At 36.9% G+C, this 22,261-nt stretch overlaps 2 protein-coding genes across 4 annotated transcripts; one reads left to right on the top strand and one right to left on the bottom strand.

Moving 5' to 3' along the window:
- Nucleotides 1-396: 396 nt before the first annotated feature.
- Nucleotides 397-14,564, bottom strand: TYW5 (tRNA-yW synthesizing protein 5). 2 transcript variants are annotated; one of them, XM_026696838.2, is made up of 8 exons: nt 14,476-14,564; nt 13,218-13,372; nt 12,491-12,560; nt 12,303-12,347; nt 11,374-11,511; nt 7,790-7,877; nt 6,253-6,369; nt 397-715 (listed from the first exon to the last, which is right to left on the bottom strand). In XM_026696838.2, exons 1-8 carry the CDS (start codon nt 14,545-14,547, stop codon nt 459-461), a joined length of 942 nt encoding a protein of 313 aa, XP_026552623.1. In that variant the 5' UTR covers nt 14,548-14,564; the 3' UTR covers nt 397-458. The 2 variants fall into 2 exon arrangements, with proteins under 2 accessions (XP_026552623.1, XP_087775868.1); XM_087919742.1 differs by lacking the exon at nt 11,374-11,511.
- On the top strand, nt 14,430-21,332 carry MAIP1 (matrix AAA peptidase interacting protein 1). Of its 2 annotated transcripts, XM_026696839.2 has the most exons (5): nt 14,430-15,170; nt 15,652-15,723; nt 17,172-17,298; nt 18,632-18,782; nt 20,915-21,332. In XM_026696839.2, exons 1-5 carry the CDS (start codon nt 14,820-14,822, stop codon nt 20,991-20,993), a joined length of 780 nt encoding a protein of 259 aa, XP_026552624.1. In that variant the 5' UTR covers nt 14,430-14,819; the 3' UTR covers nt 20,994-21,332. The 2 variants fall into 2 exon arrangements, with proteins under 2 accessions (XP_026552624.1, XP_087775869.1); XM_087919743.1 differs by lacking the exon at nt 15,652-15,723 and having other exon boundaries at nt 14,646-15,170.
- Nucleotides 21,333-22,261: the final 929 nt, after the last annotated feature.

Here is a 22,261-nt window from a genome sequence, read left to right as displayed (position 1 = left end):
TACTTTTGTTTCAATAGAGAATCAGAAGACAATTGGACAAAAAAATTGAAGACAGCTTTCTTTAAAAGAATATTCAGTTCAATAAAATATTTTGATGTTTACTAAACTGCAGAGTACATTGTTCAGTACTAATCTGAGTAGATGTAATTTATTTATTTTTAAACTCTTAAATTTATTTTCTAAGCATGAAAAATAAACACTGTAGATTCCAGTTACAAATTTTGCTTCCAATCAGTAGCTTAGATTGTACTGATACCTTACTGGACATAATCAGTCGGACAGAGGCTGTCCTGGCCAGAAGGAAAAGTCAAGTATCTGAAATCGTTATGCAGACACAAAGGGGAAGAACTAACAAAAAAGAAATATTTTGCACAAATTACACCAATGGCCATCCTATTAATTGGTTCACAAGAGATAATTCAATATATGTTTCTAAGACAAGTATTCAAAAATGTTTTTTATTCATAATTACTGCTGTAAGTTTTGTCTTGGATGCGTAATGCCATTCTCCTACCATAGAAGTCTCTGTATTCCTCAGGAAGTTCTTCTAGGGTTTTTAGTGCTCTATCCAAAATCTGTATTGCTCTTGAAGCTGCAGTGAGATCTTTGTTTCCATATGTATCAGTTTTATCATAGTATTCAGAAGGAAGCTGCTTCCAGAAAACATTGACTCCAACTCCAAATTCCTCAGAAGTCACATTATGGAACCACAAGGCTTGGGGGGGGGGGGGGGGGGAGAACCACAAGTCATGAAATATATTTTACACATGTACTGAAAAAATATTTAATTTCTAGTTATCAACCAGTAATTGTTTTACAATGACAGTTTTACAGGAAGATGCTTCAATCTTGCAAACATGTTAAATATACCATGGTTCTATAAATTGAAGATTTGAAAATTGTTCTGAAAATATACTTGGGACTATAGATTCTTTAGGCTAGATTTAGACCACTTAGAGGAAATTTGTAGTAGCGAGTTGTGGCTGGGAAAAAACTCACTAACTAGAAATCCCAGTGAATAAAGTTAAAGCCATTTTTTTGCTGATTCTTCAAGCTGCACATCCAAAACTGTTCTGAAAGTCCCTTGTAATCCTTGACTTAGGACCGGTCATTTATTCGCAGTCATGACAGCCTCAGAATGAGTCTTTGAAGACCATAAGGCACTTCTGGCCATCATAAAATGCTGCACTGGAATGCCCTCCTCTGGTCACATGACTGCATTTCAGGCATTTGGCAACCCTGTCTGCATTTACAACTGTTTGCCAAGTGTCTTGTGATCACCATTTGCAATCATCTCTGCCAGCTTCCCCAGAAAGTCAATGTGGAAGCCAGCAGGGAAGATTGTAAGCAAAGGCGATGCTGTGAGTTCATTCCTCAAGTGCACCAAGGAAACTCTCCTCCATATGGGGAGGGGGAATCCTCACACACTGGAGAAACAATCCTCAAATTTGCCCAAAACACCAGCAAATGCCAGCCTTCTGTTCTGAGCCTTTCAGAATGCTGATATTTGCTAGTGTTTTCCTGCCCAAAGGAAAGGAGCAAATACTAGCAAATGTCAGTGTTCTGAGCCTCCCTGAACTATTGCAATTGCTAGCTTTTTAAACAGACTTGAGGTCTATTCCTCCAGTGCACAGAAGGATGTGCAAATCTCTCCAGAGGGGAAATCCCTTGACACATTGGAGGAATGGACTTCAAAACCCTAGTGAATAAACCACCATTCTTATGAATCATCTTCCTGCTGAGGTAAGGGCTCAGGCTTCCCAGGAGGCCCTGACCCCCATCCCACCATGTCCAGGACTTGGCCCTTCCTCCAGCATTCCACTTAATGATAACAGGAATTGAGATCACCATTGTTGAATGAAGTGATCATATGGCATCTCCCTAATAACCATTCAACAACTGAAATTTCAAGCCCAATTGTGATGGTAAGTAAAGGACTACCTGTTAAAAACAATTAAGAGGAGGGGCTGAGAAAGCAAGATAATCCATGAAAATTACTACTCCCATTTCACCTAACAAACTAATTTAGGTTCAAGTGGCATCCAGAGTATAGCTTCAAAAATCTATTCCTAACATTGTGTTTTTATCTTTCCTTTTCTTTCTTGCCTCATGTATGCTTACCAGTTTGCGGTCTGAAGAAACTTATACTACTAAGGATACATATCTAGTAACTATAACTCATCATTATTAGCTGTACTAGATGTGCAGATCTCATTGGTGTTCAAACTGTTCAGATATGGATTCTTTGAATTTTGAAAATTAAAAATTGACCTGTTAATGATGGTTATGCCAAGAGTTTTCAAATTAGCAGATAGCTACTATGAACTGTTATTTTTTATGTATGAGGCACTTTATTCTACTTCAAAGAGCATTCCTTTAAATTATATTGATCATCACTCCAACCTGATTAAATCTAAATTGATAAGAAAAAGGTTACATCTGATCTTCAAATGACCACCTACCAATCCAGCTAGTACCCAAGCTAATGTGCTAAAAATAGCTTCAGATGAAAGAACAGTCATGTATCCTTGGAAGTAGCCCAAATTCTCATATCTGGAAAATTGTAATAAATAAAATGGATGTAATAAACTGTTGCAGTTACTTTTGGCTCTTCTAACCCAATCATATAATGGGTCTGACATCAATTTAAATGTGCAGAGTAAAAATGAGGAGGAGCATTTCTTCAGACTAACATATTTATTAAAAGGCATAAGCTATTGGCTCATGATTTTGGCTACAATAGATCAAACAACTTTCCTCTTACAGTAGGCAGAATAGTATAACTTGTAAAATGAAGTGTATGGTTTGACCTATCCACACAAAAACTGCTATTCTCTATTGAAAGCCGAAATGGAAGCTCCTGCAATCTGAGTGATCTTCCAGTTGTATATAATATGAAATGTTGCCTCAGACATTTAATCTTATACTGGATTATGACAAGTCTCACTCATTATGCATAGAATGCTACAAGCATTTATTTACAAATATATGACTATCATGTATTATATTACTACATTCATTTTTAATATATTAATGCAGTCTCATAAATGTAATCAAATACATGGGCTACATCTCTTGCACCTGCTAATATTTCAATATTGCTTGTTTTTTCTATTGCTTTTTCTTATGTTAGAATCAACTTGCTTGTGAGAGGGAGTTATTGGAGTTAGAAGGATATGATTTGAGCTATGGGTGGCATATCGATCTATGTAATGACAAAATTAATAGAAATTTTCAACATCACTTTGTTAGGTATGCCATATTGAAGGTCTGGAATAGGTATAACGCAAGATTTATGTCCAAAATTCCTTTTGGTTGCTACCCCTTTTCATAGAAAAGAAACGATAACCACACAACTCGGTTGATTTAAGCAGACTTACTTTTTCTGAAGAAAACTTTAAATTAAAAACGAGAAGAACTGGAAAAGGAGAGTTTTACTATTAATGGTTTGCTTATGTTCAATTGATAGATTTAAAGTACATAAGAGTAGTTTAGGTTTTACAAATGACAAAACTGAATTTGGTTTGGGTACTAATGATAAACATATTATTGCCAAGATGTATAGACTTTGAATGAAAATGAACATACAAAATGAATTAAAGACTGAATGATTAATTGAGCAAAAAAGGAGATAAAATGCTGCATCAGTTGGAGAGTATGGGGAGTAAGGGATTGAAAATACACTTTAAACTATAATTTGAAACAAGAATTTTTACAATATGATATATCATTAGTATTTAACATCTGATAAACCCCTTCATGGATCATTGCCTTGTCATGACAAAGGGGCTTGCGTAGCTATGAGCTATGCCCTGCGGGGCCACCCAAGATGGACAGGTCATAGTAGAGAGTTCTGACAAAACGTGAACCACTGGAGAAGGAAATGGTAACCCGCTCCAGTATCTTTGCCATGAAAAAGCAACAGTGAGAACTAGACATGGAACCACTGATTGGTTCAAAATTGAGAAAGGAGTTCAGCAAAGCTGTATACTGTCACCCTGCCTATTTAACTTATATGGAGAGTACATCATGAGAAAGACAGGGCTACATGAATCAAAAGTTGAGAATTAAGGTTGCCGGGAGAACAACCTCAGATATGCAGATGATACCACTCTAATGGCAGAAAGTGAAGAGGAACTAAAGAGCTTCTTGATGCAGGTGAGGAAGAAGAGTGCAAAAGTTGGCTTGAAACTCAACATTAAGTAAACTAAGATCATGGCATCCAGCCCTCTCAATTCCTGGCAAATAGATGGGGAAGAAATGGAGGTAGTGACAGATTTTATTTTCCTGGGCTCCAAGATCACTGCAGATGGGACTGCAGCCAAGAAATTAAAAGATGCTTGCTCCTGGGAAGGAAAGCTATGGCATATCTAGACAGCATACTAAAAATCAGAGACATCACCCGGCCAACAAAAGTGCATATAATCAAGGCTATGGTTTTCTCAGTTGCAATGTATGGCTGTAAAAGCTGGTCTATAAAGAAGGCTGAGAGCCAAGGAATTGAGGCCTTTGAACTATGGTGCTGGAGAAGACTCATGCAAGTCCCTTGGACTGCAAGGCAATCAAACTGGTCACTCCTCTAGGAGATCAACCCTGACTGCTCTTTAGAAAGCCAGATCCTGAAGATGAAACTCAAATACTTTGGCCACTGAATGAGAAGGAAGAACTCATTGGGGAAGAGCCTAACGCTGGGAACAACTGAGGGCAAAAGAAGAAGGGGATGGTAGAGAATAAGGTGGCTGGATGGAGTCACTGAAGCAGTAGGCGTGAACTTAAATGAACTCCGGAGGATGGTAGAGGACAGGAAGGCCTGGAGGAACGTTGTCCATGGGATCGTGATGGGTTGGACATGACTTCGCAACTAACAACAACAAAAATTATCAAAGATGTAGAAGTGTATCAAATATATGTTGGAAGTATAATCCTTCTGAAGGCACCTTTTAACATCTTTGATGGACATATAAGAAAGCTACAAATTATTGGCATTAAATAAATAATTTAAATAATTTTTAAATAAATGTACAAATGAAACCAGAGGTGTTTCTTCCTAAGTTTGATGGATAACCATTTGGGGAAAAATGGGACTTTGTTTTTATATATGGTAACATTAGAAAGACAGATAATCTTCAATTTACAACCATTCATTTAGTGACTGTTTGAAGTTACAATCATACTGAAAAAAGTGACTCATTACTGTTTGATGCTTACAGCCATTGCAGCATCCCCATGGTCACAGGATGAAAATTTGGACACTTGGCAATTGCCCTGAGTTTATGAGTCGCAGTGTCCCGAGATCATGTGATCACCTTCTGCAACCTTCTGACAAACAAAGTCAATGGGGAAACTAGATTCACTTAACAACCATGTTGCTACCCTAACAACTGCAGTGATTCACTTAACAACTGTGGCAAGAAAGGTTGTAAAATGGGGCAAAACTCACCTATCTTGCTTAGGAATGGAAATTTCCCCCTCAATTGTGGTCTTAGGTTGAGGACTACCTATATAGATTGCCATAATGTAATAATGGATGGTAAAGTTAATGGATGGCTGAGATGAGGAAATTAACTACTTTGATTGAAAAGACTTTTTATAGCTTTGCTTCTATATGGAAACCACTTTTGGACTTTTTGCTTGAATTTTAGATCAAAAGGTTGTTTTTTATATTAGTAATAACTGTATCAAAGAAAGTTGGAAGCTACAGTTTTTTATTTTTTTCCCCTTATTGTCTTCTCCCTCCTGAAGTATAATGAAAAAGAATTAATTTGCTCGTTATAGATAACATAAGTGAATTTTGCACTTGATATAGATTGTGGCCATATAATTTTGTGCTGCTCAGAATTTAAAAGCCTCATTTATTTTCTCTAGGTTTTTTTTCATCAATGACTTACTAAAAAATACAACTCACTATACCATTTAAAAATTAGAGTTTTTATTAGTTAAGAATTTGTATTAAAAAATTTGGTTACATAGGTTCTCACAGATAAGAATGGAAGTGTGTTCACTTATTTTTTTTAACTCTGGCTTAGCATGATATGCAAATGAGACAAAAGGACAAAAACCATGTCAAAACCTATGGTTTTACCACAATATGAGTCAGATCACTATAATTCATGATTTGCTCCATGTTAACATACAGTCATAAAAAACACTCTCCTGTGACTGATTAAATTTTAAGCTGAATCAGGCCAAAGAATAGGCAATCTTCAACAGTCCTTTAAAAAAAAAAAGAAAATTTGTTGTTGGTTTTCTTACCAGGAATGAATAAGACATCTCCTGCTTCCAGCTGACATTCATAACGTCTAGCCTTGATAAAGAGAGGATATTTCTTCATGTTTGGTTTATCCACATCTAGTACCTCAGACTTTGTGCCTAATGAAGAGTTCAATGAACGATCAATGATAATGCTTCTATTAAACTGTATTATTCTTAATGCCACCAGCATAATATTTACACCTCTCATTTGGGAGTAAAACATCCAGGAGAGAAAGACTCTCGTGCACACACACACAGAGAATACTATGTGCCTCAAGTTGAGTGCCAAAATTATGGTTTTCCATTTCTCTAGTTCTTTTAAGCTATCAAATAGCACTAAATCAATATTAACTACAATATGATGCAATTTAAGTTTTTATTACACCAAATGGGACATCCTTTCTCTGCAATCTCAGAAACACTACTGTTTAACTGATCAAAGATCACACTATTTCATTCCAGAGTAGCTCTCCTTTATTCAGTGCATGCCAATTTTGGAAATATATATGGTTCAAGCAAATATCAAATAGCAAGTCTGCTCTTCAGTGTCATCTAGAATGGAGATGGTACTGCACAAAGCAAGTGTCAACTGATCTTTAGCTATTTGCATCTCATTAGCTCATTAGCCTGCCCATTACAGTCAGAAGTCAGGATAGCCATTAAGAGAAGCACCTCATTTTATGATCCTTCATCTCTGCTCTTCCCCAATGCAGATGTGCGGGTCATTAAATGAAGGATGGGGTGCCCCAGGGTAGGAGAGATCTTAGTAATAGTAAAAGTTCCAGTAATTTAATATTTGTTTACAAAGTTATCAAAAATCAAGGTTATCTTGGAGGATAAACAAAAGGATATCCAAGATTATGAAAAACTTTAAAGTTTACAAATGAGAATAATGACAACAGATTCAGGGAAAGAGGTTCAATAAAGGATTATTAAAAATGAACAACAAATGAAAGTAACAAAATACTCAACAGAATTTTGAATCATCCATTGTTATTAACAATTATGTTAAAGATTTTAAAAAAAACATTGTACACAATGCAAGATAAATGGTATAGAACAAGAGTGCCCCTGAGTCGCAGCCCACTACTGGGCCCTGAGCCATTTGGAACAAGGCTGCAGAGTTTCAGAACATGCGCAAGCAGTGGGCAAGCATGTGCATGCTCCATTTATGTGAGTGGCAGAACCATCCACTCCACACACCTCACCAGGCCGCAAAGCTGGAAAGATTGGGGAACTTTGATATAGAAGATAACTACTTTAAACAGTTGTAAAAAGGGATTACACCAAATGTCTGAAAGGTAGTTTACTGACAGCTACTAAATGATCCAGGTTTCAAAAGCAATACAAAGTTGAGTTTGTCTGACACTGAATCAAAAGAACACGAGACACTTATTCCAACAGACCCTAGAGATATCTAGGCAACCAAAGTGGAAGCTGGAACATTATAAATAAGGGAAATGTGATCTGATGCAGGAGGAGTGTTCTTCAAGTCTTATGTATCGCCTTTTAAGCTAGGTAACCCATAGAAACACACCTGATAAATATAAATACGGTGCATCACGGGGGCTGAAGAGTACAACTCGTTTCTTTCCCGTCACCTGAATTAAGAAGTTATCCATTATCTACAAATATAAAAACAGTAAACATTACTGAGCATGTGATCAGATAAGACTTGCAGCTATATTAAATTAGAGCCAACATATTAGCAATAATACTCATTTACAATGACTCTGAAAACCATGTCAGATCATGAACCTTTAGTCTCTTGCCCTTATGTGGAGAAATAGGAGATTCTCTGTTAATTAAAAAAAAAGGCACGTAGGGAGCACTTGGCATTATAAAGGTAAAATAACTGCCTCTCATTGTCTACCTTTATATCTTTACCTCTGGATACGAACCCACACTAAGATTATATAGATACACCAACAATGATTGTAGTATTAGCAGCAAAATATTGCATTATTTCCTGTCCTCCCTGCAGATGTTCAAACAACGTTAATGCCCTGCTTGTCCCCAATACACTCCAAGTACAGATGGTACTGTTGTTTAGATTGAAAGATACTGGTACTCAATCAAAATCTTCAAGCCTATGTCTTAAAAACCTGAAGCAAATTAATATATTCCATGTGCAGCACTGAGGTAAGGATAGTCCTCGGTTAACAGCTGTAATTGGGATCAGACTTTCCATCACTAAGTGATGTGGTTGTAAAGTGTAATATCACTGACTGCATGACTTATGGATGGCAATCCTAGTAATGCTCATTGCCATCGTTAAGTGAGGACCTCAGGTCATTAAGCAAATGTCAGGCAGCTCACAAGCAGGCCACCAGGTAGGCTGCATGACACATGTGCCATGAGGCCAGGGGTAGCTGTTGCCAGGTGAGGAGAGGGCGGTAAGTAATCTACAAGGCACAGTATGAATGCAGCTGGGGGTGGCTGCTACCAGGTGGAGGAGGATGCAAGAAACTCACTGGAACTACCTATGGCCTTTCCTGATGGCTTCCCCATTGAGTTTGCTTGTGGGAAGCCAGCAGGAAAGGTTGCACATGATAATCATGACACCACATAATGCTACAATGGTCACTAAGTGTGAGCCAGTTGCCAAACACCTGATTGCAATCACATAATATCAGTAGTGCTGGGACAGCTAGAACTTCAAAGAACAATTGTTAAATCTCCTTGGGGCCATTATAACTTTAAATTATTGCTGAATGGTCAGCAAACGAAGACTACCTGTATCTCATTTGGAGGAGAACAATATGTCTGACTAGACTTAATACATTGAGGGATACTCATAAAACAGCTGATTGACTATACAGTATCTTTTTAAAAAGCAGTTAACTAGATCAGAACATGTTCATAATCCAATCCAAAGCATACTACCAGCAAGCTTGATGATGCTAAGAAGCAAGAAATTAGAAAGCTGCCCTAAATGTGTGTAGTTTCATAAATACCATAGTACTAGTTTCAAGAGCAGATAAGGTGCCATTTTATCAACCAATCCAAATGCCTAATTAAATCAGATATAAGAGAAATTCTTTGTCACAGTTCTTTCATTCATCAAAAACTACTCCATACTTCCTCAGTTATCCAATACTCAAGCTCATGACTCCCACACCCTGCCTCAAAGTTTCTTTACATATGTCAGTACTCATTCATTATATCCTATTAATAATCATTCCTCCAGCTGAAATTATAGGAACAAAGTAGAAATGGCTTAGTCTAGATTTAAGGCTTCTCTAGTTGTATTTAAATGGACAAGTTGTATCAAGCACGAATAAGAACAAATATCATAGAGGTGAAACTCAAAAAAATTAGAATATCGTGCAAAAGTTCATTTATTTCAGTAATGCAACTTAAAAGGTGAAACTAATATGAGAGACTCATTACATGCAAAGCAAGATAGTTCAAGCCGTGATTTGTCATAATTGAGATGATTATGGCTTACAGCTCATGAAAACCCCAAAGCCACAATCTCAGAAAATTAGAATATTACATGCAATCAATAAAACAAGGATTGTACATAGAACAATATCAGACCTCTGAAAAGTATAAGCATGCATATGTACTCAGTACTTGGTTTGGGCCCCTTTTGCAGCAATTACTGCCTCAATGCGGCGTGGAAGCTATCAGCCTGTGGCACTGCTGAGGGGTTATGGAAGACCAGGATGCTGCAATACCGGCCTTCAGCTCTTCTGCATAGATTCTCTATGGGGTTCAGGTCAGGCGAGTTTGCTGGCCAATCAAGCACAGTAATCCCATGGTCATTGAACCAAATTTTGGTGCTTTTGGCAGTGTGGGCAGGTGCCAAGTCCTGATGGAAAATGAAGTCAGCATCCCCATAAAGCTCATCTTCAGAAAGAAGCATGAAGTGCTCCAAAATCTCCTGGTAGACGGCTGCGTTGACCCTGGACTTAAGGAAGCACAGTGGACCAACACCAGATGACATGGCTCCCCAAATTAAAACAGACTGTGGAAACTTCACACTGGACTTCAAGCATCTTGCAGTGTGTGCCTCTCCATTCTTCCTCCAGACTCTGGGTCCTTGGTTTCCAAATGAGATGCAAAAGTTGCTGTCATCAGAAAAGAGGACTTTGGACCATTGAGCAACAGACCAGTTGTTTTTCTTCAGCCCAGGTAAGACATTTCTGACATCGTTTGTTGTTCAGGAGTGGCTTGACAAGAGTAATATGACATTTGAAGCCCATGTCCAGGATCCATCTGTGTATGGTGGCTCTTGATGCACTGACTCCAGCCTCAGTCCACTCCTTGTGAAAGTCCCCAACACTTTTTCCTGACAATCCTCTCCAGGCTGCGGTCATCCCTGCTGCTTGTGCACCTTTTTCTTCCACACAACTTTCTATTAATGTACTTTGATACAGCACTTTACAGCATCCAACTTCTTTTGCAATTACCTTTTGAGGCTTTTCCTCCTTATGGAGGGTGTCAATGAAGGTTTTCTGCACAACTGTCAGGTCAGCAGTCTTTCCCAGGATTGTGCTTCCTACTGAACCAGACTGAGAGAGCATTTAAAGGCTCAGGAACCCTTTGCAGGTGTTCTGGCTTAATTAGCTGATTAGAGTGGGACACTTTGAGCCTAGAATATTGAACCTTTTCACAATATTCTAATTTTCTGAGATTGTGGATTTGGGGTTTTCATGAGCTGTTAAGCCATAATCATCACAATTATGACACATCACGGTTTGAACTATCTTGCTTTGCACGTAATGAGTCTATCTCATATATTAGTTTCACCTTTTAAGTTGCATTACTGCAATAAATGAACTTTTGCACAATATTCTAATTTTTCAAGTTTCACCTGTAGGTGGAATTCCTGAAGAACTTCATAAGGGTCAGAATGTTCTACAACTTTTTAAAAAATATTGTTTTGCTGTCTTTTTAACATTCAAACTGTATTCATTGTGTTTTAAGGGTTTATTATTGTTTGGAGTATAAATCCTTAATCTTAATTTAGAAAAAGAAAGTCCTGACTTAGTTTAACACCTACAGCATTCCTTTTAAATATTTTCAAGGAAATTACAGAGTCCTCTTCACATAAAGGTCAAAATCTGTTTAGCATACTTTTCTTTAATAATTTTTTAGGAATATATTATTTACATCATAGTGTGTCCAAAGTTGTAGACCTTCTGAACTTATGCGGAACACAGTAGAGAAAAACTGTTCCTTATCAAAGTATTCTGGAATTTGAATGTCATCTGCCAATAAAGGAAACTGCTTTCTCAGGTCTGCAATATCCTGAAACAAAAATATTTACCTTGACTAGAGTTGCATAGTATGTTAAGTTATAAAACAGCATGTAGAAATCATAGCAAGGTTCACACAGCATTTGAAGCCAAAAGCAAACCATTCTATGGCTTAGTGCAATGTAGGAATCCAATTATATCTGAAACCCCTGGAAGAGGAAAATGATGCTACAGAAAGACAAAAGGACCTTAGTCCATAACTGTAAGTCTGCTAGTTTCCTCCCCCATGAACTGCAAAAACTTTTCAATTCAAGAGATTCTTGTTAGCTTGGGCTTTCAATAAGATATTTAGAAGAAGGCAAGTTTCCAGGCCAGCCATCAAATTTATCCATATTTGGACTGAACAAGTTCAAATAATGCACAATAAGCATTTGGCTTCATTTGAAACACTTCAAATCCTTCATTCATTTCCAGATTCTAAAGAAATACATTTCACAAAGGAACAAAAAAGATATGAATAGTTTTAATATTGAATTGCTGAAGTTAATATGGGTAAACAAGATAATATTTGGCTCAGAACTTCAATGAAATACTGTTTTTCAAATCTCTTTCCAAATCATGAGTCAGGGAGTTGCAGGGTAGGATAGAACTTTTTTTGCAAAAACATCTATTTCCTGATCTGTTCCAGGAAATAATAGTGATAACACTAATCAATCCTTTTCTCTATCAGCTTTATGATTCTCCATTCTCTCTATTTAAACATAGTTAAAAAAGCACAAACTTATTGAAGGATTATCCAGGATAGCTCAGGGAGAACATTTGTATCATATACAATGTACTCACCTTTCGGGGATCATCTCCCAGTGATCGTAAATAATACTTTTCATCCTTAAAAATGCAAACATAAGGAAAATAAATTGCAATGAATAGGCACATTAATATTTAATTGACTTATCAAGTGCCATGTAGTTTGGTAACTGAAAAAGAACCTACATTAAAAAAATCAGCTCAGTAAGAAAATAATATATTACCTCAGAAAGAAAATAATCCGAATGTTTGATTTCAGCTGCTCTCTTTATAAATACATCAAAAGGCAGTGTTCTAAAATTCAAAATAAAAGTTATCAAAATATTTTAAACAGATTGGACTGACTGTTAATAACTATCTTAAAACATCTTCTTTGTAGTAGTATGCAGAATTGCTTTCATTTTTTTTAATGAGAATAAATCTGACTGTAAGCTAGAGTATACTGTGACTTCATTGTAGTTGCAATGGCTGACTGACTGTGACACAGAGAAGGCAGCCATAGAAAACACTGTAGGAATTTCAGACAAATTATAATAATTTGATTTATTGAATTTGAAGATTAAATCAGCCTATTTGCTTCATTAGTTAAGGTAGTACAATTATTTCTATGATGGGAAAACAAGTTTTGTATAAGAGATAGGTGGGAGAATATAAAAAGTTGATCTTGGACACTTATACACAAAGCCTGCCAACTGTAGCCATCATGAAAATGTGTAGCTGGATTGACAACATAAAGTCAGTACAAAATCCCTACCATCTAGGTCAGGAAAAACTAAGTGAGCCATAAGATGTATTAATGCAAATAGTTCTATAACTGCTTGCTTTTCTTCCCAAATGGCACATCTCTAATTTGTTTTGAGCTAAGCATGGCATGTTCTAACTAGAACAGCAACATCTGAGCTGCTACCAGTTCTCACTTATAAAAACAGAGTAAAGCTTGGAACAGAATACCTATACACAAAGTTCTTACTAAGGAAGTTCATCTGTGGCACAGTGGAAACGTGAACCTTTACTTCTTTTTTCCCTGATGCTTGACAAAGGTAATCTACTGTCCATTTGGTCACACAAGGGCCCAGATCTATTCCTTTCAGTACTGCAGGCTTTCTCTGAGAATGAAAAAAAAGTTATTGGATAACATGCCACCATTTTGCTATTAGAAACAAACAAAAGGCTATGACTTATCTTCTACTCCCAACTATCCAAACCTAAGAAAAGCATATCTTTTCTTAGAAAATTATATATCAATAAAATGAACATCTATATTTCTAACTCTTATGATTTTTCTAACAGAGCATGCTTTAGTGAAATACATATTATTCTAATAGCAAGATAAGCATTAACTAACACCCCACAGCACCGTACTGATTAATCTACTTTTTACAGAGCTTTGCAGCCTAATTCTTTGCACAACTACTTTGAAGCAAATTGATTTCTAAATAATATTATCTAGACACAGTTAATTGAACCTTACTTTAAATCCATACTTTAATTAGATCATTTTTCAATAAATCTATGAAAGAGACAGGAAACAAAGTACTGGAAGAACATAGCAGCAAATCTAAATATTAAAGGCAAAAATCAGGAAAAAAAAGATAAGAAGAATTCTAGGAAGCTAAAGACTGCTGAAGTAATCTTTATTTATTTGTGGTAAATTAGCATGTTGTGAACAAATCCATTCTGGCAGATACTTTCTGAAAGTGCACTTAACATGCTACCAAAATTAGCCTGCAATAAAAATTCCAAACATGACAATTAACAAAGAAAAGGTTAATTATCTTCATCTTATTTTATCTGGAGAAGGAAAACATGCCTTGCTTTATGTGCACCTGGTAATGGTTTAGGATGTAAATATTAACCACGTAGAGCACAGCAAATATTTGATTAAAGGCAGGATTAATTAAAAATGTATTCTTTTCCCTGAAGTCAAAAAAACAAAGGACCCACCTGAGTACTTTATATAGAACTGTTTTTATTAATAAATTTTTGTCCCTTTTAATTTTTACTTATACCAATTACTCCTGCCTATTTTCCCCATAACCACCACCCTGTGAAGTGGACTGCGTTCAGACCGGCCTAGAACTCAGTCTGGTTTTTTTGGCCAGCACCTCCACCACTACACTACACTACGCTGATTCTCTGTGTCATGCCTTTCTTTGCCACGTTATTTAGAAACGGAAAGAAAGCGCTTGAGCATCCGGGTTTCACCCACCAGGGGATAGACGTCCTGCAAAAAACGCTCCCGTGGAACTCCAGTATACTGCTGGACTCGCTGCTTCTCCATGTCCCCGCTCGATTACTTCCTCCTTTGGGTCCGGCGGTGATTTCCCTCCGCTGGCAACGAGGCCACGCAAAACCAGTAGACCCCCCAACCCCGTCGGAGGGGATGCCGCGAGGAGAGTCTGACCCCTGCTGTACAACCCAAGGGCGGAGTGAGGCGCCCCCGCTCCGTCCCACCCGCAGGCCCGAGAGGCGGTGCAAAGCCCGTTCCCTCACCGCGAGGGAAGCCTGTTCACCACCTGCCGATCCCCCCCGCGTCTCTTCCGTCGCCGCGGCATGACGGGAGGGCCGAGGCGGGGAGTTATGGGGCTGAACCGGGGAGTCCTCTGCAGGCGCTGCTGGTGCTGGCAGCTGCGGGGGCTCCCCGCCCCCCAGAGAGGTTCAGCCGCCCAGCGCGGAGGGGTCGGGCAGCTCCTGCCGCTCTCTGGCCGATACCCGTTTCGACCGCTGCCCCCCGCGCGCTTTTATAGCAGCAGCAACGGCGACTCCAGGACGGAGGAGCGGGCGGTCTTCTTGGGGTTCCCCAACCCCTTGAGATGGCTTCGCACTCGCCTCTACTTCTTCCTCATCCGCACCTACTTCGACCGCGACTTCAGCGTTCAGGAGTTCATGCAAGGGGCGAAGCACGTAAGTCGTTGGTTGAACCGCCGCGCCACATTTCGGGGTGTTATATATTAAAAGGAAGGGCGGCTTTCCCCCCACCCTTTCTTTTTAACACCCCTCCGAGGAAGCTTTGGGGTTCGTTTAGCAAATGCTGCTTAAATGAAATGGTGTTTATGGCTGTGCAGTAGCGGAGGGCTCTTGTCTTCTTACTCTGCCTGTGGGTTGTGGTTCTTTCTACTGCATCAGTTTTTAGCTCAATAAAATTACAATGCCCTTCTGTATTTTGCATTAAATGAACCTAAACTATTTACTTTTTAAATATGCACAAAGACAACAATACATTACATTCTAGTCTATATAACCTGCATTTTTCTGCAGGATTCTCCATTTCAAATTGAGAATACTGAAAGACTAGAAATAATGTTTTCACTAGAAGCACATTAATGTAGTTGAGCTGCACACTTGTGCTTAATCTTAATTAAAGTAGCATTTGTCTGTTTTCCAGGCCTTTACTGTTGTTTCAAGGCTAATTTCTCAGTGTAAATATGATGTATTGGAAGAACTTGTATCAAAAGAGGTAAATATTTAATATTTCTCATATGTGAAAAAACAGATTCTCCTCACTGTTCCTTAAACATTTCTTTTTACAGAGGATAATATGAGCCAGCTTTTCACAACATAGTGGATTTGTTAGATGTCAGCTCCTATATGTTGGCTAAAAATTGTAAGCATTGAACTTCTGTGTATTGAAGAGTGTGAGAAGGGAAACCATTGTCTTAAGTTAATTAAAAAGTGGAAGAAACAATTTGGATTTATATTCTATTCCTAAAGAACAAGCAAATAGCATATAAATTGATAGCTTTTTATTCCTAGAAACTGACAACTTACATTTGATTTTCTTAAAGGGGCAACAATCAGGTTATGTTTTCTCTTCTGTGTAATTTAACCACTATAACTGTTTATTCCCTTTATTCTAACTCAGTTTTTTTTTGACAGTTTATCTACTTCAGCTGCACTATCATTTCTAAAAGTAGGATTTAATTAATTTATTTTTTACAACTTTCATGCCACTTCATTTCCAAAACAGAACTGCCTACAGTTTTAACATAATAACTTTTAGTAAAAAAGGATGGTCTGAAGACCTTCCAAAAGATTGTGGGCATGACACTCTCTCAGTAGTGGAACACTTAGCAGATCTTGCCTGGAGTCAGTTTCCACAGCATCAGCTTTGAATGGCTTTTAGAAGAAAGACGAAGTTTAATAGAACTATTAAATGTTTTATAAGGGTGCCTTTAAGGACACACAGTTAATCCTTGACTTAACAACTACAATTGTGCCCAGAATTTCTGTTGCTAAGCAGGACAGCTTTTAAGTAAGTTATGTCCCACTTTACACTCTCTTTTTGCCACAGTTGTTAAATGAATCACTGCAGTTGTTAAATTTGTAGCATAGTTGTTAAGTGAATGTGGCTTCCCCATTGACTTTGCTTGTCAGAAGGTCACAAAAGGTCACAAATTGCATGACCCTGGGGACAGTGCAACTGCCATAAATACATGCTAGTTACCAAGAATCCAAATTTTGATCACATGTCCATGGGGATGCTGCAGTGTAAGTGTGAAAACCATTCATTACTCTTTTTTTTCAGTGCCGTTGGAATTTAGAATGGTCACTAAAAAGTTATGAGAGACTAGTTATAGAAGACTATTCCCTCATCAGTAAGTAATGTCTACAATAGCCACTCATTGAAAGAGGTTCTCTCCCCTTCCCAAATTATTAGTTTCTACATTAAATGGGAGTTTCAGAATCCACACAAAGGAAATCAACCATAACCAGACTCATCTAATAATTATTTAAAGCAAGACTGAAATGTTTAAAAAAATACTTGACTTTTGAAATGGCAGGGAGAAATGGCAGCATAGTTTTCAATAATATCAATATCTTATATAACTGTTACATGGTTGATTAAGTGAGTTGGTGTAAAGGAATTAGTAAGCACTAACATTAACAATTCCATTTCCAATCCAGATGATTCAGGTGTTAAGAGAGAAGCTCTCTTCATTGTCTGAAAACCACAGAAAAGCCCTGGCTGCGGAGATGGATGAAATTATGTTCACAGCAACAGGAGATGTAGGCATTTACTATGATGACAGTGGTATGCCTTCATTCTATTTCACATTCCTTAAAAGCATCCCTCAGTCTTTTTAAATAATGCGTAAAAATTATTTTCCATCCATTTAAGTATTCATGTTGAGCATCTGTCTGCTACTTTGACTTGAGTCTGATTTGTAGCTATTTCATTCTGCCACCAATCTTTTGGCCCCAAGTAAAATCAAGTGGTTATTTTTTTAAAAAAGCAATGTCTCTCAAAATGTGATCTAGGAGTTCCTGAAGGTTCCTGAGACCCTTTCAGAGGGCCCGTGAAGTCAAATAACTTATTTAATTTCTCAGTTTTAATTTCTATTACTACTTAGTTACTGCTAGTAACTAATAATGGACATAACCCACACAAACCAAAACCTGGGGTCCTCAATCATTTTTAAAAATGTAAAGGGATCCTGAGATACTGTTCTAAAACAACAGAACTGACATACAGAATGGACTTTATATCAACGTGCAGTTGAGAAGCTGAGTGAGTTTGCTTGGCTCTTTAAGAAGATCCATGCTTTGCTAGTCAAATATAGATCTAATGTTTATTCAGAAATTGGTGATCATCAACTTTGATCATCAACTATACTCCAAGAAATCAGTATGAGATCTGATGTAGTATAATATTTTTTTAAAAAAATACACAGAGCTAATTTCTCTCCTGTAGGTTGTCCAGCAGGACAAACAACTTTCCTAATTTTATTTTTTAAGTTGAATTAATCACTTGAATGTCAAATATTAGAAGCAGTAATAACTCTAATTCATACCCAAGCCATGAATTTTCCCATTTGATATCTACAAACATATATAGAATTATGTTGTGTTGGTCTTAGTAGGAGAAAGCAATTGATTTGTGTCTATACCATTTCCTAGATTTTTGCTGGGAAGGGAAAATTCAGGAGAACCTGTGTTGGAAGTGGAAGCAGTTAATAGGTTCTCTGGTAGCTGAAAGTAGTTGCATGCAACTATCAGTGGGTCATGGTTGAAAAGTCACATACGCTGCCCCAAAAAAAAAAAAACAGAATTCTGGCTGATTTTGTGCATTGTGTTAATCCATAATATTGTTGGTCTGCATCCTGCTTGTTATGTATGTTAATTGTTATGTATTTAGGAAACTGGACAAGTAATTTTTAGATTAGCCTAATACATGAACCAAGTATCTGGCAATTCATGCTTTGTCTCTGAAAGAGGCTTTGGGGCCATTGCTATCCTGTTTTTTCACAATTTGTACATGTGTTTGTGTATGTGTGTGTGTGTTTGTTTGTTAGAAAAAGAGAGAGATGTGTTCTTCATATAAGATGTCTTTCTCTGTTTCCAAATCCATCTTGCGCTGTAAACAGGCAGGAAGTTTGTTAGTATCCTGATGTCATTCTGGTATCTGAGCAGTGCTGACATCCCTGATAAGACTCCAGAAGGAGCCAAAGTATTCCAGATTGCGCTTAGAGGTGAAAGCACACCAAAAAGAAGACATCTTTTATTAGCAAACTATGAGTAAGTCATTGATTTTTCTACCTGGCCATGGTTTTGTTCTTCAGGTATGCTGAAACTTCAGAGTACTTTAAACAAGGTTAGCTCTGTAGTATATAAGTGATGCTGCATCTTGAGCAATACACCTGACTAATCAAGAGAAAAAAATAATTTATTGGAAGGTCAGTGATAAAGATCACAAGCAGTGCAGTATGAACAAAATATCCTAGGAAGTCAATAATAGCTTAAGTTGATATTTCAGAAAGGCAAAGATTTATAATCAGTTTATAAAGGAGAAACTGGATGGGACAATTTCTCTGTCTGATTAGTTTAAAGAGATGTCTAAACAGATGGGATTGGGTTATAAAATGAACAATGAAGAGTTAATACTGTAACAAGATAATATATAATGAAAATGTTTGATTGGAGTGATTATAGGATACCTCTTTTATATTGTTTGTAGTCCAGAATATTTCATTGGCCAGCAGCGTAACAATATTTTAATAAACAAATATATTGGCACATTTCTATTACTTTTACTGCTTTTAAAATAATGCTCAAAAATATTTTCCCTTTCTTCTATTGGAAAAAGTAGAAGTTTGTCTTGCAAGAATCAGTCTTGTGTAACTGTTTTCATCCCCCACAGAAGAGAGATTGTGCAGATAAGATTTCTGTTTCCTCCTTAAAGCTATTTGCAAAAGTCTGGAGCAAAAAGACTCTTTGGACCAAATTTGGGGAGTGCATGAGTGGCTAAAAACCATTTTGGTGGATCAAATGTAGACATTTGTCCTTGAGATGCTTTTCAAGAAAAAACATATCACTTTGTATTTCCAACTGCAAACCATTTTTTCTCCACATTTTTTCATTCATGTATTAAAGAAAAAAATAAATGTGTGTATTGTAGGACTGTATTGGTGTATACTGGTTATACTGTGTGGGATTCTCTCTTACATTCTCTTTCTTATATAATTTATGGGAGTTAATGTCCAGCACATCTGCAGAACATGTAGTTGGGATGTCTATTCAAGAGTGATGGAAGCCAGAGCAGCATTCACACATACAAATCCAAATATGAGGATGGCTTTTAGTAAGGCAGTTTAATGTAGCCTTTACAGCCTTTGTCCTTAGCTGTAAATGAAAAGTAGATGTTTAGAGAGAATGGTTCTTAAGCAGAAGATTGTGTAGATTTCCAGTTCTAAGAACTGAAAAATAAAAATGAATAGGGGTCTATGTCATCTCTATTTTTCCTCAACAATTTTCTGTTGAGTATAGTTAAAACACAAAAACTTCAGAATCTTGTATCACTTAAAATATTTTCTTGCAATTTTTCATAGAGATCACAATTGATATTTTTCTTTGCATTGATGACTTTTAGATTTATCTTCCTTCTTTGAAGATCAAGGTTTCAAGTTATCATGTTTTCTTATGGTTTTGGAGATATTTTTGAAAATACAAGGGACTTTGCATAGAATAATCATCAAAGCCAATGAGATAAACCCTCAGGTGGTTTTAATAATTAATAGATACTGTAGCAAAGAATAATAGTTCTTGAAGAACAATGTCAGAATGACAGGAACGTTTTGGTTCATTCCTATAACTTTTCTCTGGCTCCAACTGGATGTTTGTGTCTGATCTAGTCATCTCTGCTTCTTTAAATTATTATTTTAAGGGATGCAATAAATAAAAAGTATCAGTTATGAATGTTGACAATGAGAACAAGTACTTTGGATAATCAGTTGCTCCATTTGCACAGCCTTTTTCTATGTCAATCAAAGATTCCAACATTAATTACTGGAAGTAGCATAAAGGCTTCCAGTTCCTTTGTATGCTCAACATGCCTTCTGCCTTCAACCTAATGGTATGACTTGCATAAACCTCCAGATTTCATTAATGTTCATTTAATAAATGGAAGTGTTCATTGATGCAATTATTAAGATGTTCCTGAAACCTGCTGTTTCTTGCTTTGTCAATTTAAGTCAGATTGCAGTTCTTATCTGAGAGATTTGGCAGCCAAGTCTTAAATCTACTTTTAGTATTATGTTTGTTCACCACTTTAATACTACATTTATGTTTGTAATATTAAGGCCATTCACAAAGGGTTTGTTGCTTGACTTATGCAATTGTCTCTTCATTATTTTACTTTGTTTTCCCCAAAGGTTTCGAAGAGAATTCACACAGGGTGTGAAGCCAGACTGGATGATTACATGGATTGAACATCCAAACCTGTTGGAATAAGTTCCTTGACAAAGACTTTCATATACTAGTAATATTTTGGCATATCAAGAAACATCTCAAGATTTATATGCCGCAATACATAGTGGACTAATTTTGTGGGTTTGACCTGAATATCATCTTGCTCTGAACAATATAAATAATGTCTTTCCTATCAGAGTTGAAAGCACAGTTTGGACCAATGTATAATGGGGAACATTAGGTTGGTATGATAAACATCTTGATGTGCTCTGGTAGAAGATAATTCATAGTTCATAATTGAACATTACATCTTTTTTCTTCAACCATCTTCAGAAAGTGAAATGGGTGGTCTCAAAAAAATAAAAAAGAGAAAGAACTGACCTTCCAAATACCAGATTTCATTCCGACTCCATTGATACACAGTACTTAACAGCCAAGGTCTTGATTTTAAGATGAGGTACACTAGAATGCATAATTTACTTTTCAATGGACATATTATCTGGATCATTCAACAACGAAAGTAAAGATGTTTCAGTAGACTTCGTATTTATACCAGAATTAATTTTGTACTTTTTTTGTATATTTGGTAATGAAAGAAAAGTAAAAAACTATAATAGTCATATGCAACTTCTAGCTGAGATCCAAAATACGGTAGTGTTGTGGTGTATGGTCTGTGGTATGGTATAGTATGGTATGGTTTATGATATGGTATAGTACGGTACAGTATGGTATGATGAACATAATTTCAATGTGAGGCAGCTTTTTATATTTTCTTTGTGACACTGCCAGAGCTTAAATGTAGGTCTTCATATATATAAAATATATAGGACTAAATTGACTTCTACTAAATGGCTAAAATCCCAATCCAAGCAATCCGAGTATTGTTCCTTTTATACATTTAAAATGATTTATTGAAACTTGACAGCATAAGATGATTTGAATTGACTCTCTGAGATTGCAAAAGATTTTGAGGTATTTTAATTTAATCTTTAAACTCTCCTGTTTGTGCTTTTTACCTGAAAAGCAGGACACTGAAGAAAATATATCCAGGAATGTCTCAGTTAATGAAAGAATAGCAGTAAAGCCAACTGACCATCCAGTTAGCCACTTCCACAGGGATCACTCTACTTGTTGTGAGTAGACAGCAGGCACAGTGCCTGGATGTTATGAGCTCCTTTCCATGAGCCAGACAATTGTTCCCCTTGATCATTCAGATCTCCCTAGATAATCTGCTGAAGTGGATGCCATCATTTACTCCCCGTTGTGACAGTATAAGAGACCTGCCAATCTGAATCCATTCATTTTGGAAG

This window comes from Pseudonaja textilis, chromosome 1, assembly GCF_049901715.1.
Source record: "Pseudonaja textilis isolate UNSWEBS1 chromosome 1, rPseTex1.2, whole genome shotgun sequence".
NCBI classification, from domain to species: Eukaryota; Metazoa; Chordata; class Lepidosauria; order Squamata; family Elapidae; genus Pseudonaja; species Pseudonaja textilis.
The sequence above is the reverse complement of the archived record's forward strand: the minus strand, read 5'-3'. Positions and strand labels throughout refer to the sequence as shown.

Bases quoted from the DNA above. Each gene is read 5' to 3' on its own strand.
- TYW5 (XM_026696838.2), bottom strand. From the start codon at position 14,547: ATGGAGAAGCAGCGAGTCCAGCAGTATACTGGAGTTCCACGGGAGCGT. The intron at 13,373-14,475 runs GTGGGTGAAACC...TTTCATTCTCAG, and splicing joins TGCAGGACGTCTATCCCCTG to AGAAAGCCTGCAGTACTGAA. The intron at 11,512-12,302 runs GTGAGTACATTG...TTTTTGTTTCAG, and splicing joins TGGGAGATGATCCCCGAAAG to GATATTGCAGACCTGAGAAA.
- MAIP1 (XM_026696839.2), top strand. From the start codon at position 14,820: ATGACGGGAGGGCCGAGGCGGGGAGTTATGGGGCTGAACCGGGGAGTC. The intron at 15,724-17,171 runs GTAAATATTTAA...TTTCCAATCCAG, and splicing joins AAGAACTTGTATCAAAAGAG to ATGATTCAGGTGTTAAGAGA. The intron at 18,783-20,914 runs GTAAGTCATTGA...TTTTCCCCAAAG, and splicing joins CTTTTATTAGCAAACTATGA to GTTTCGAAGAGAATTCACAC.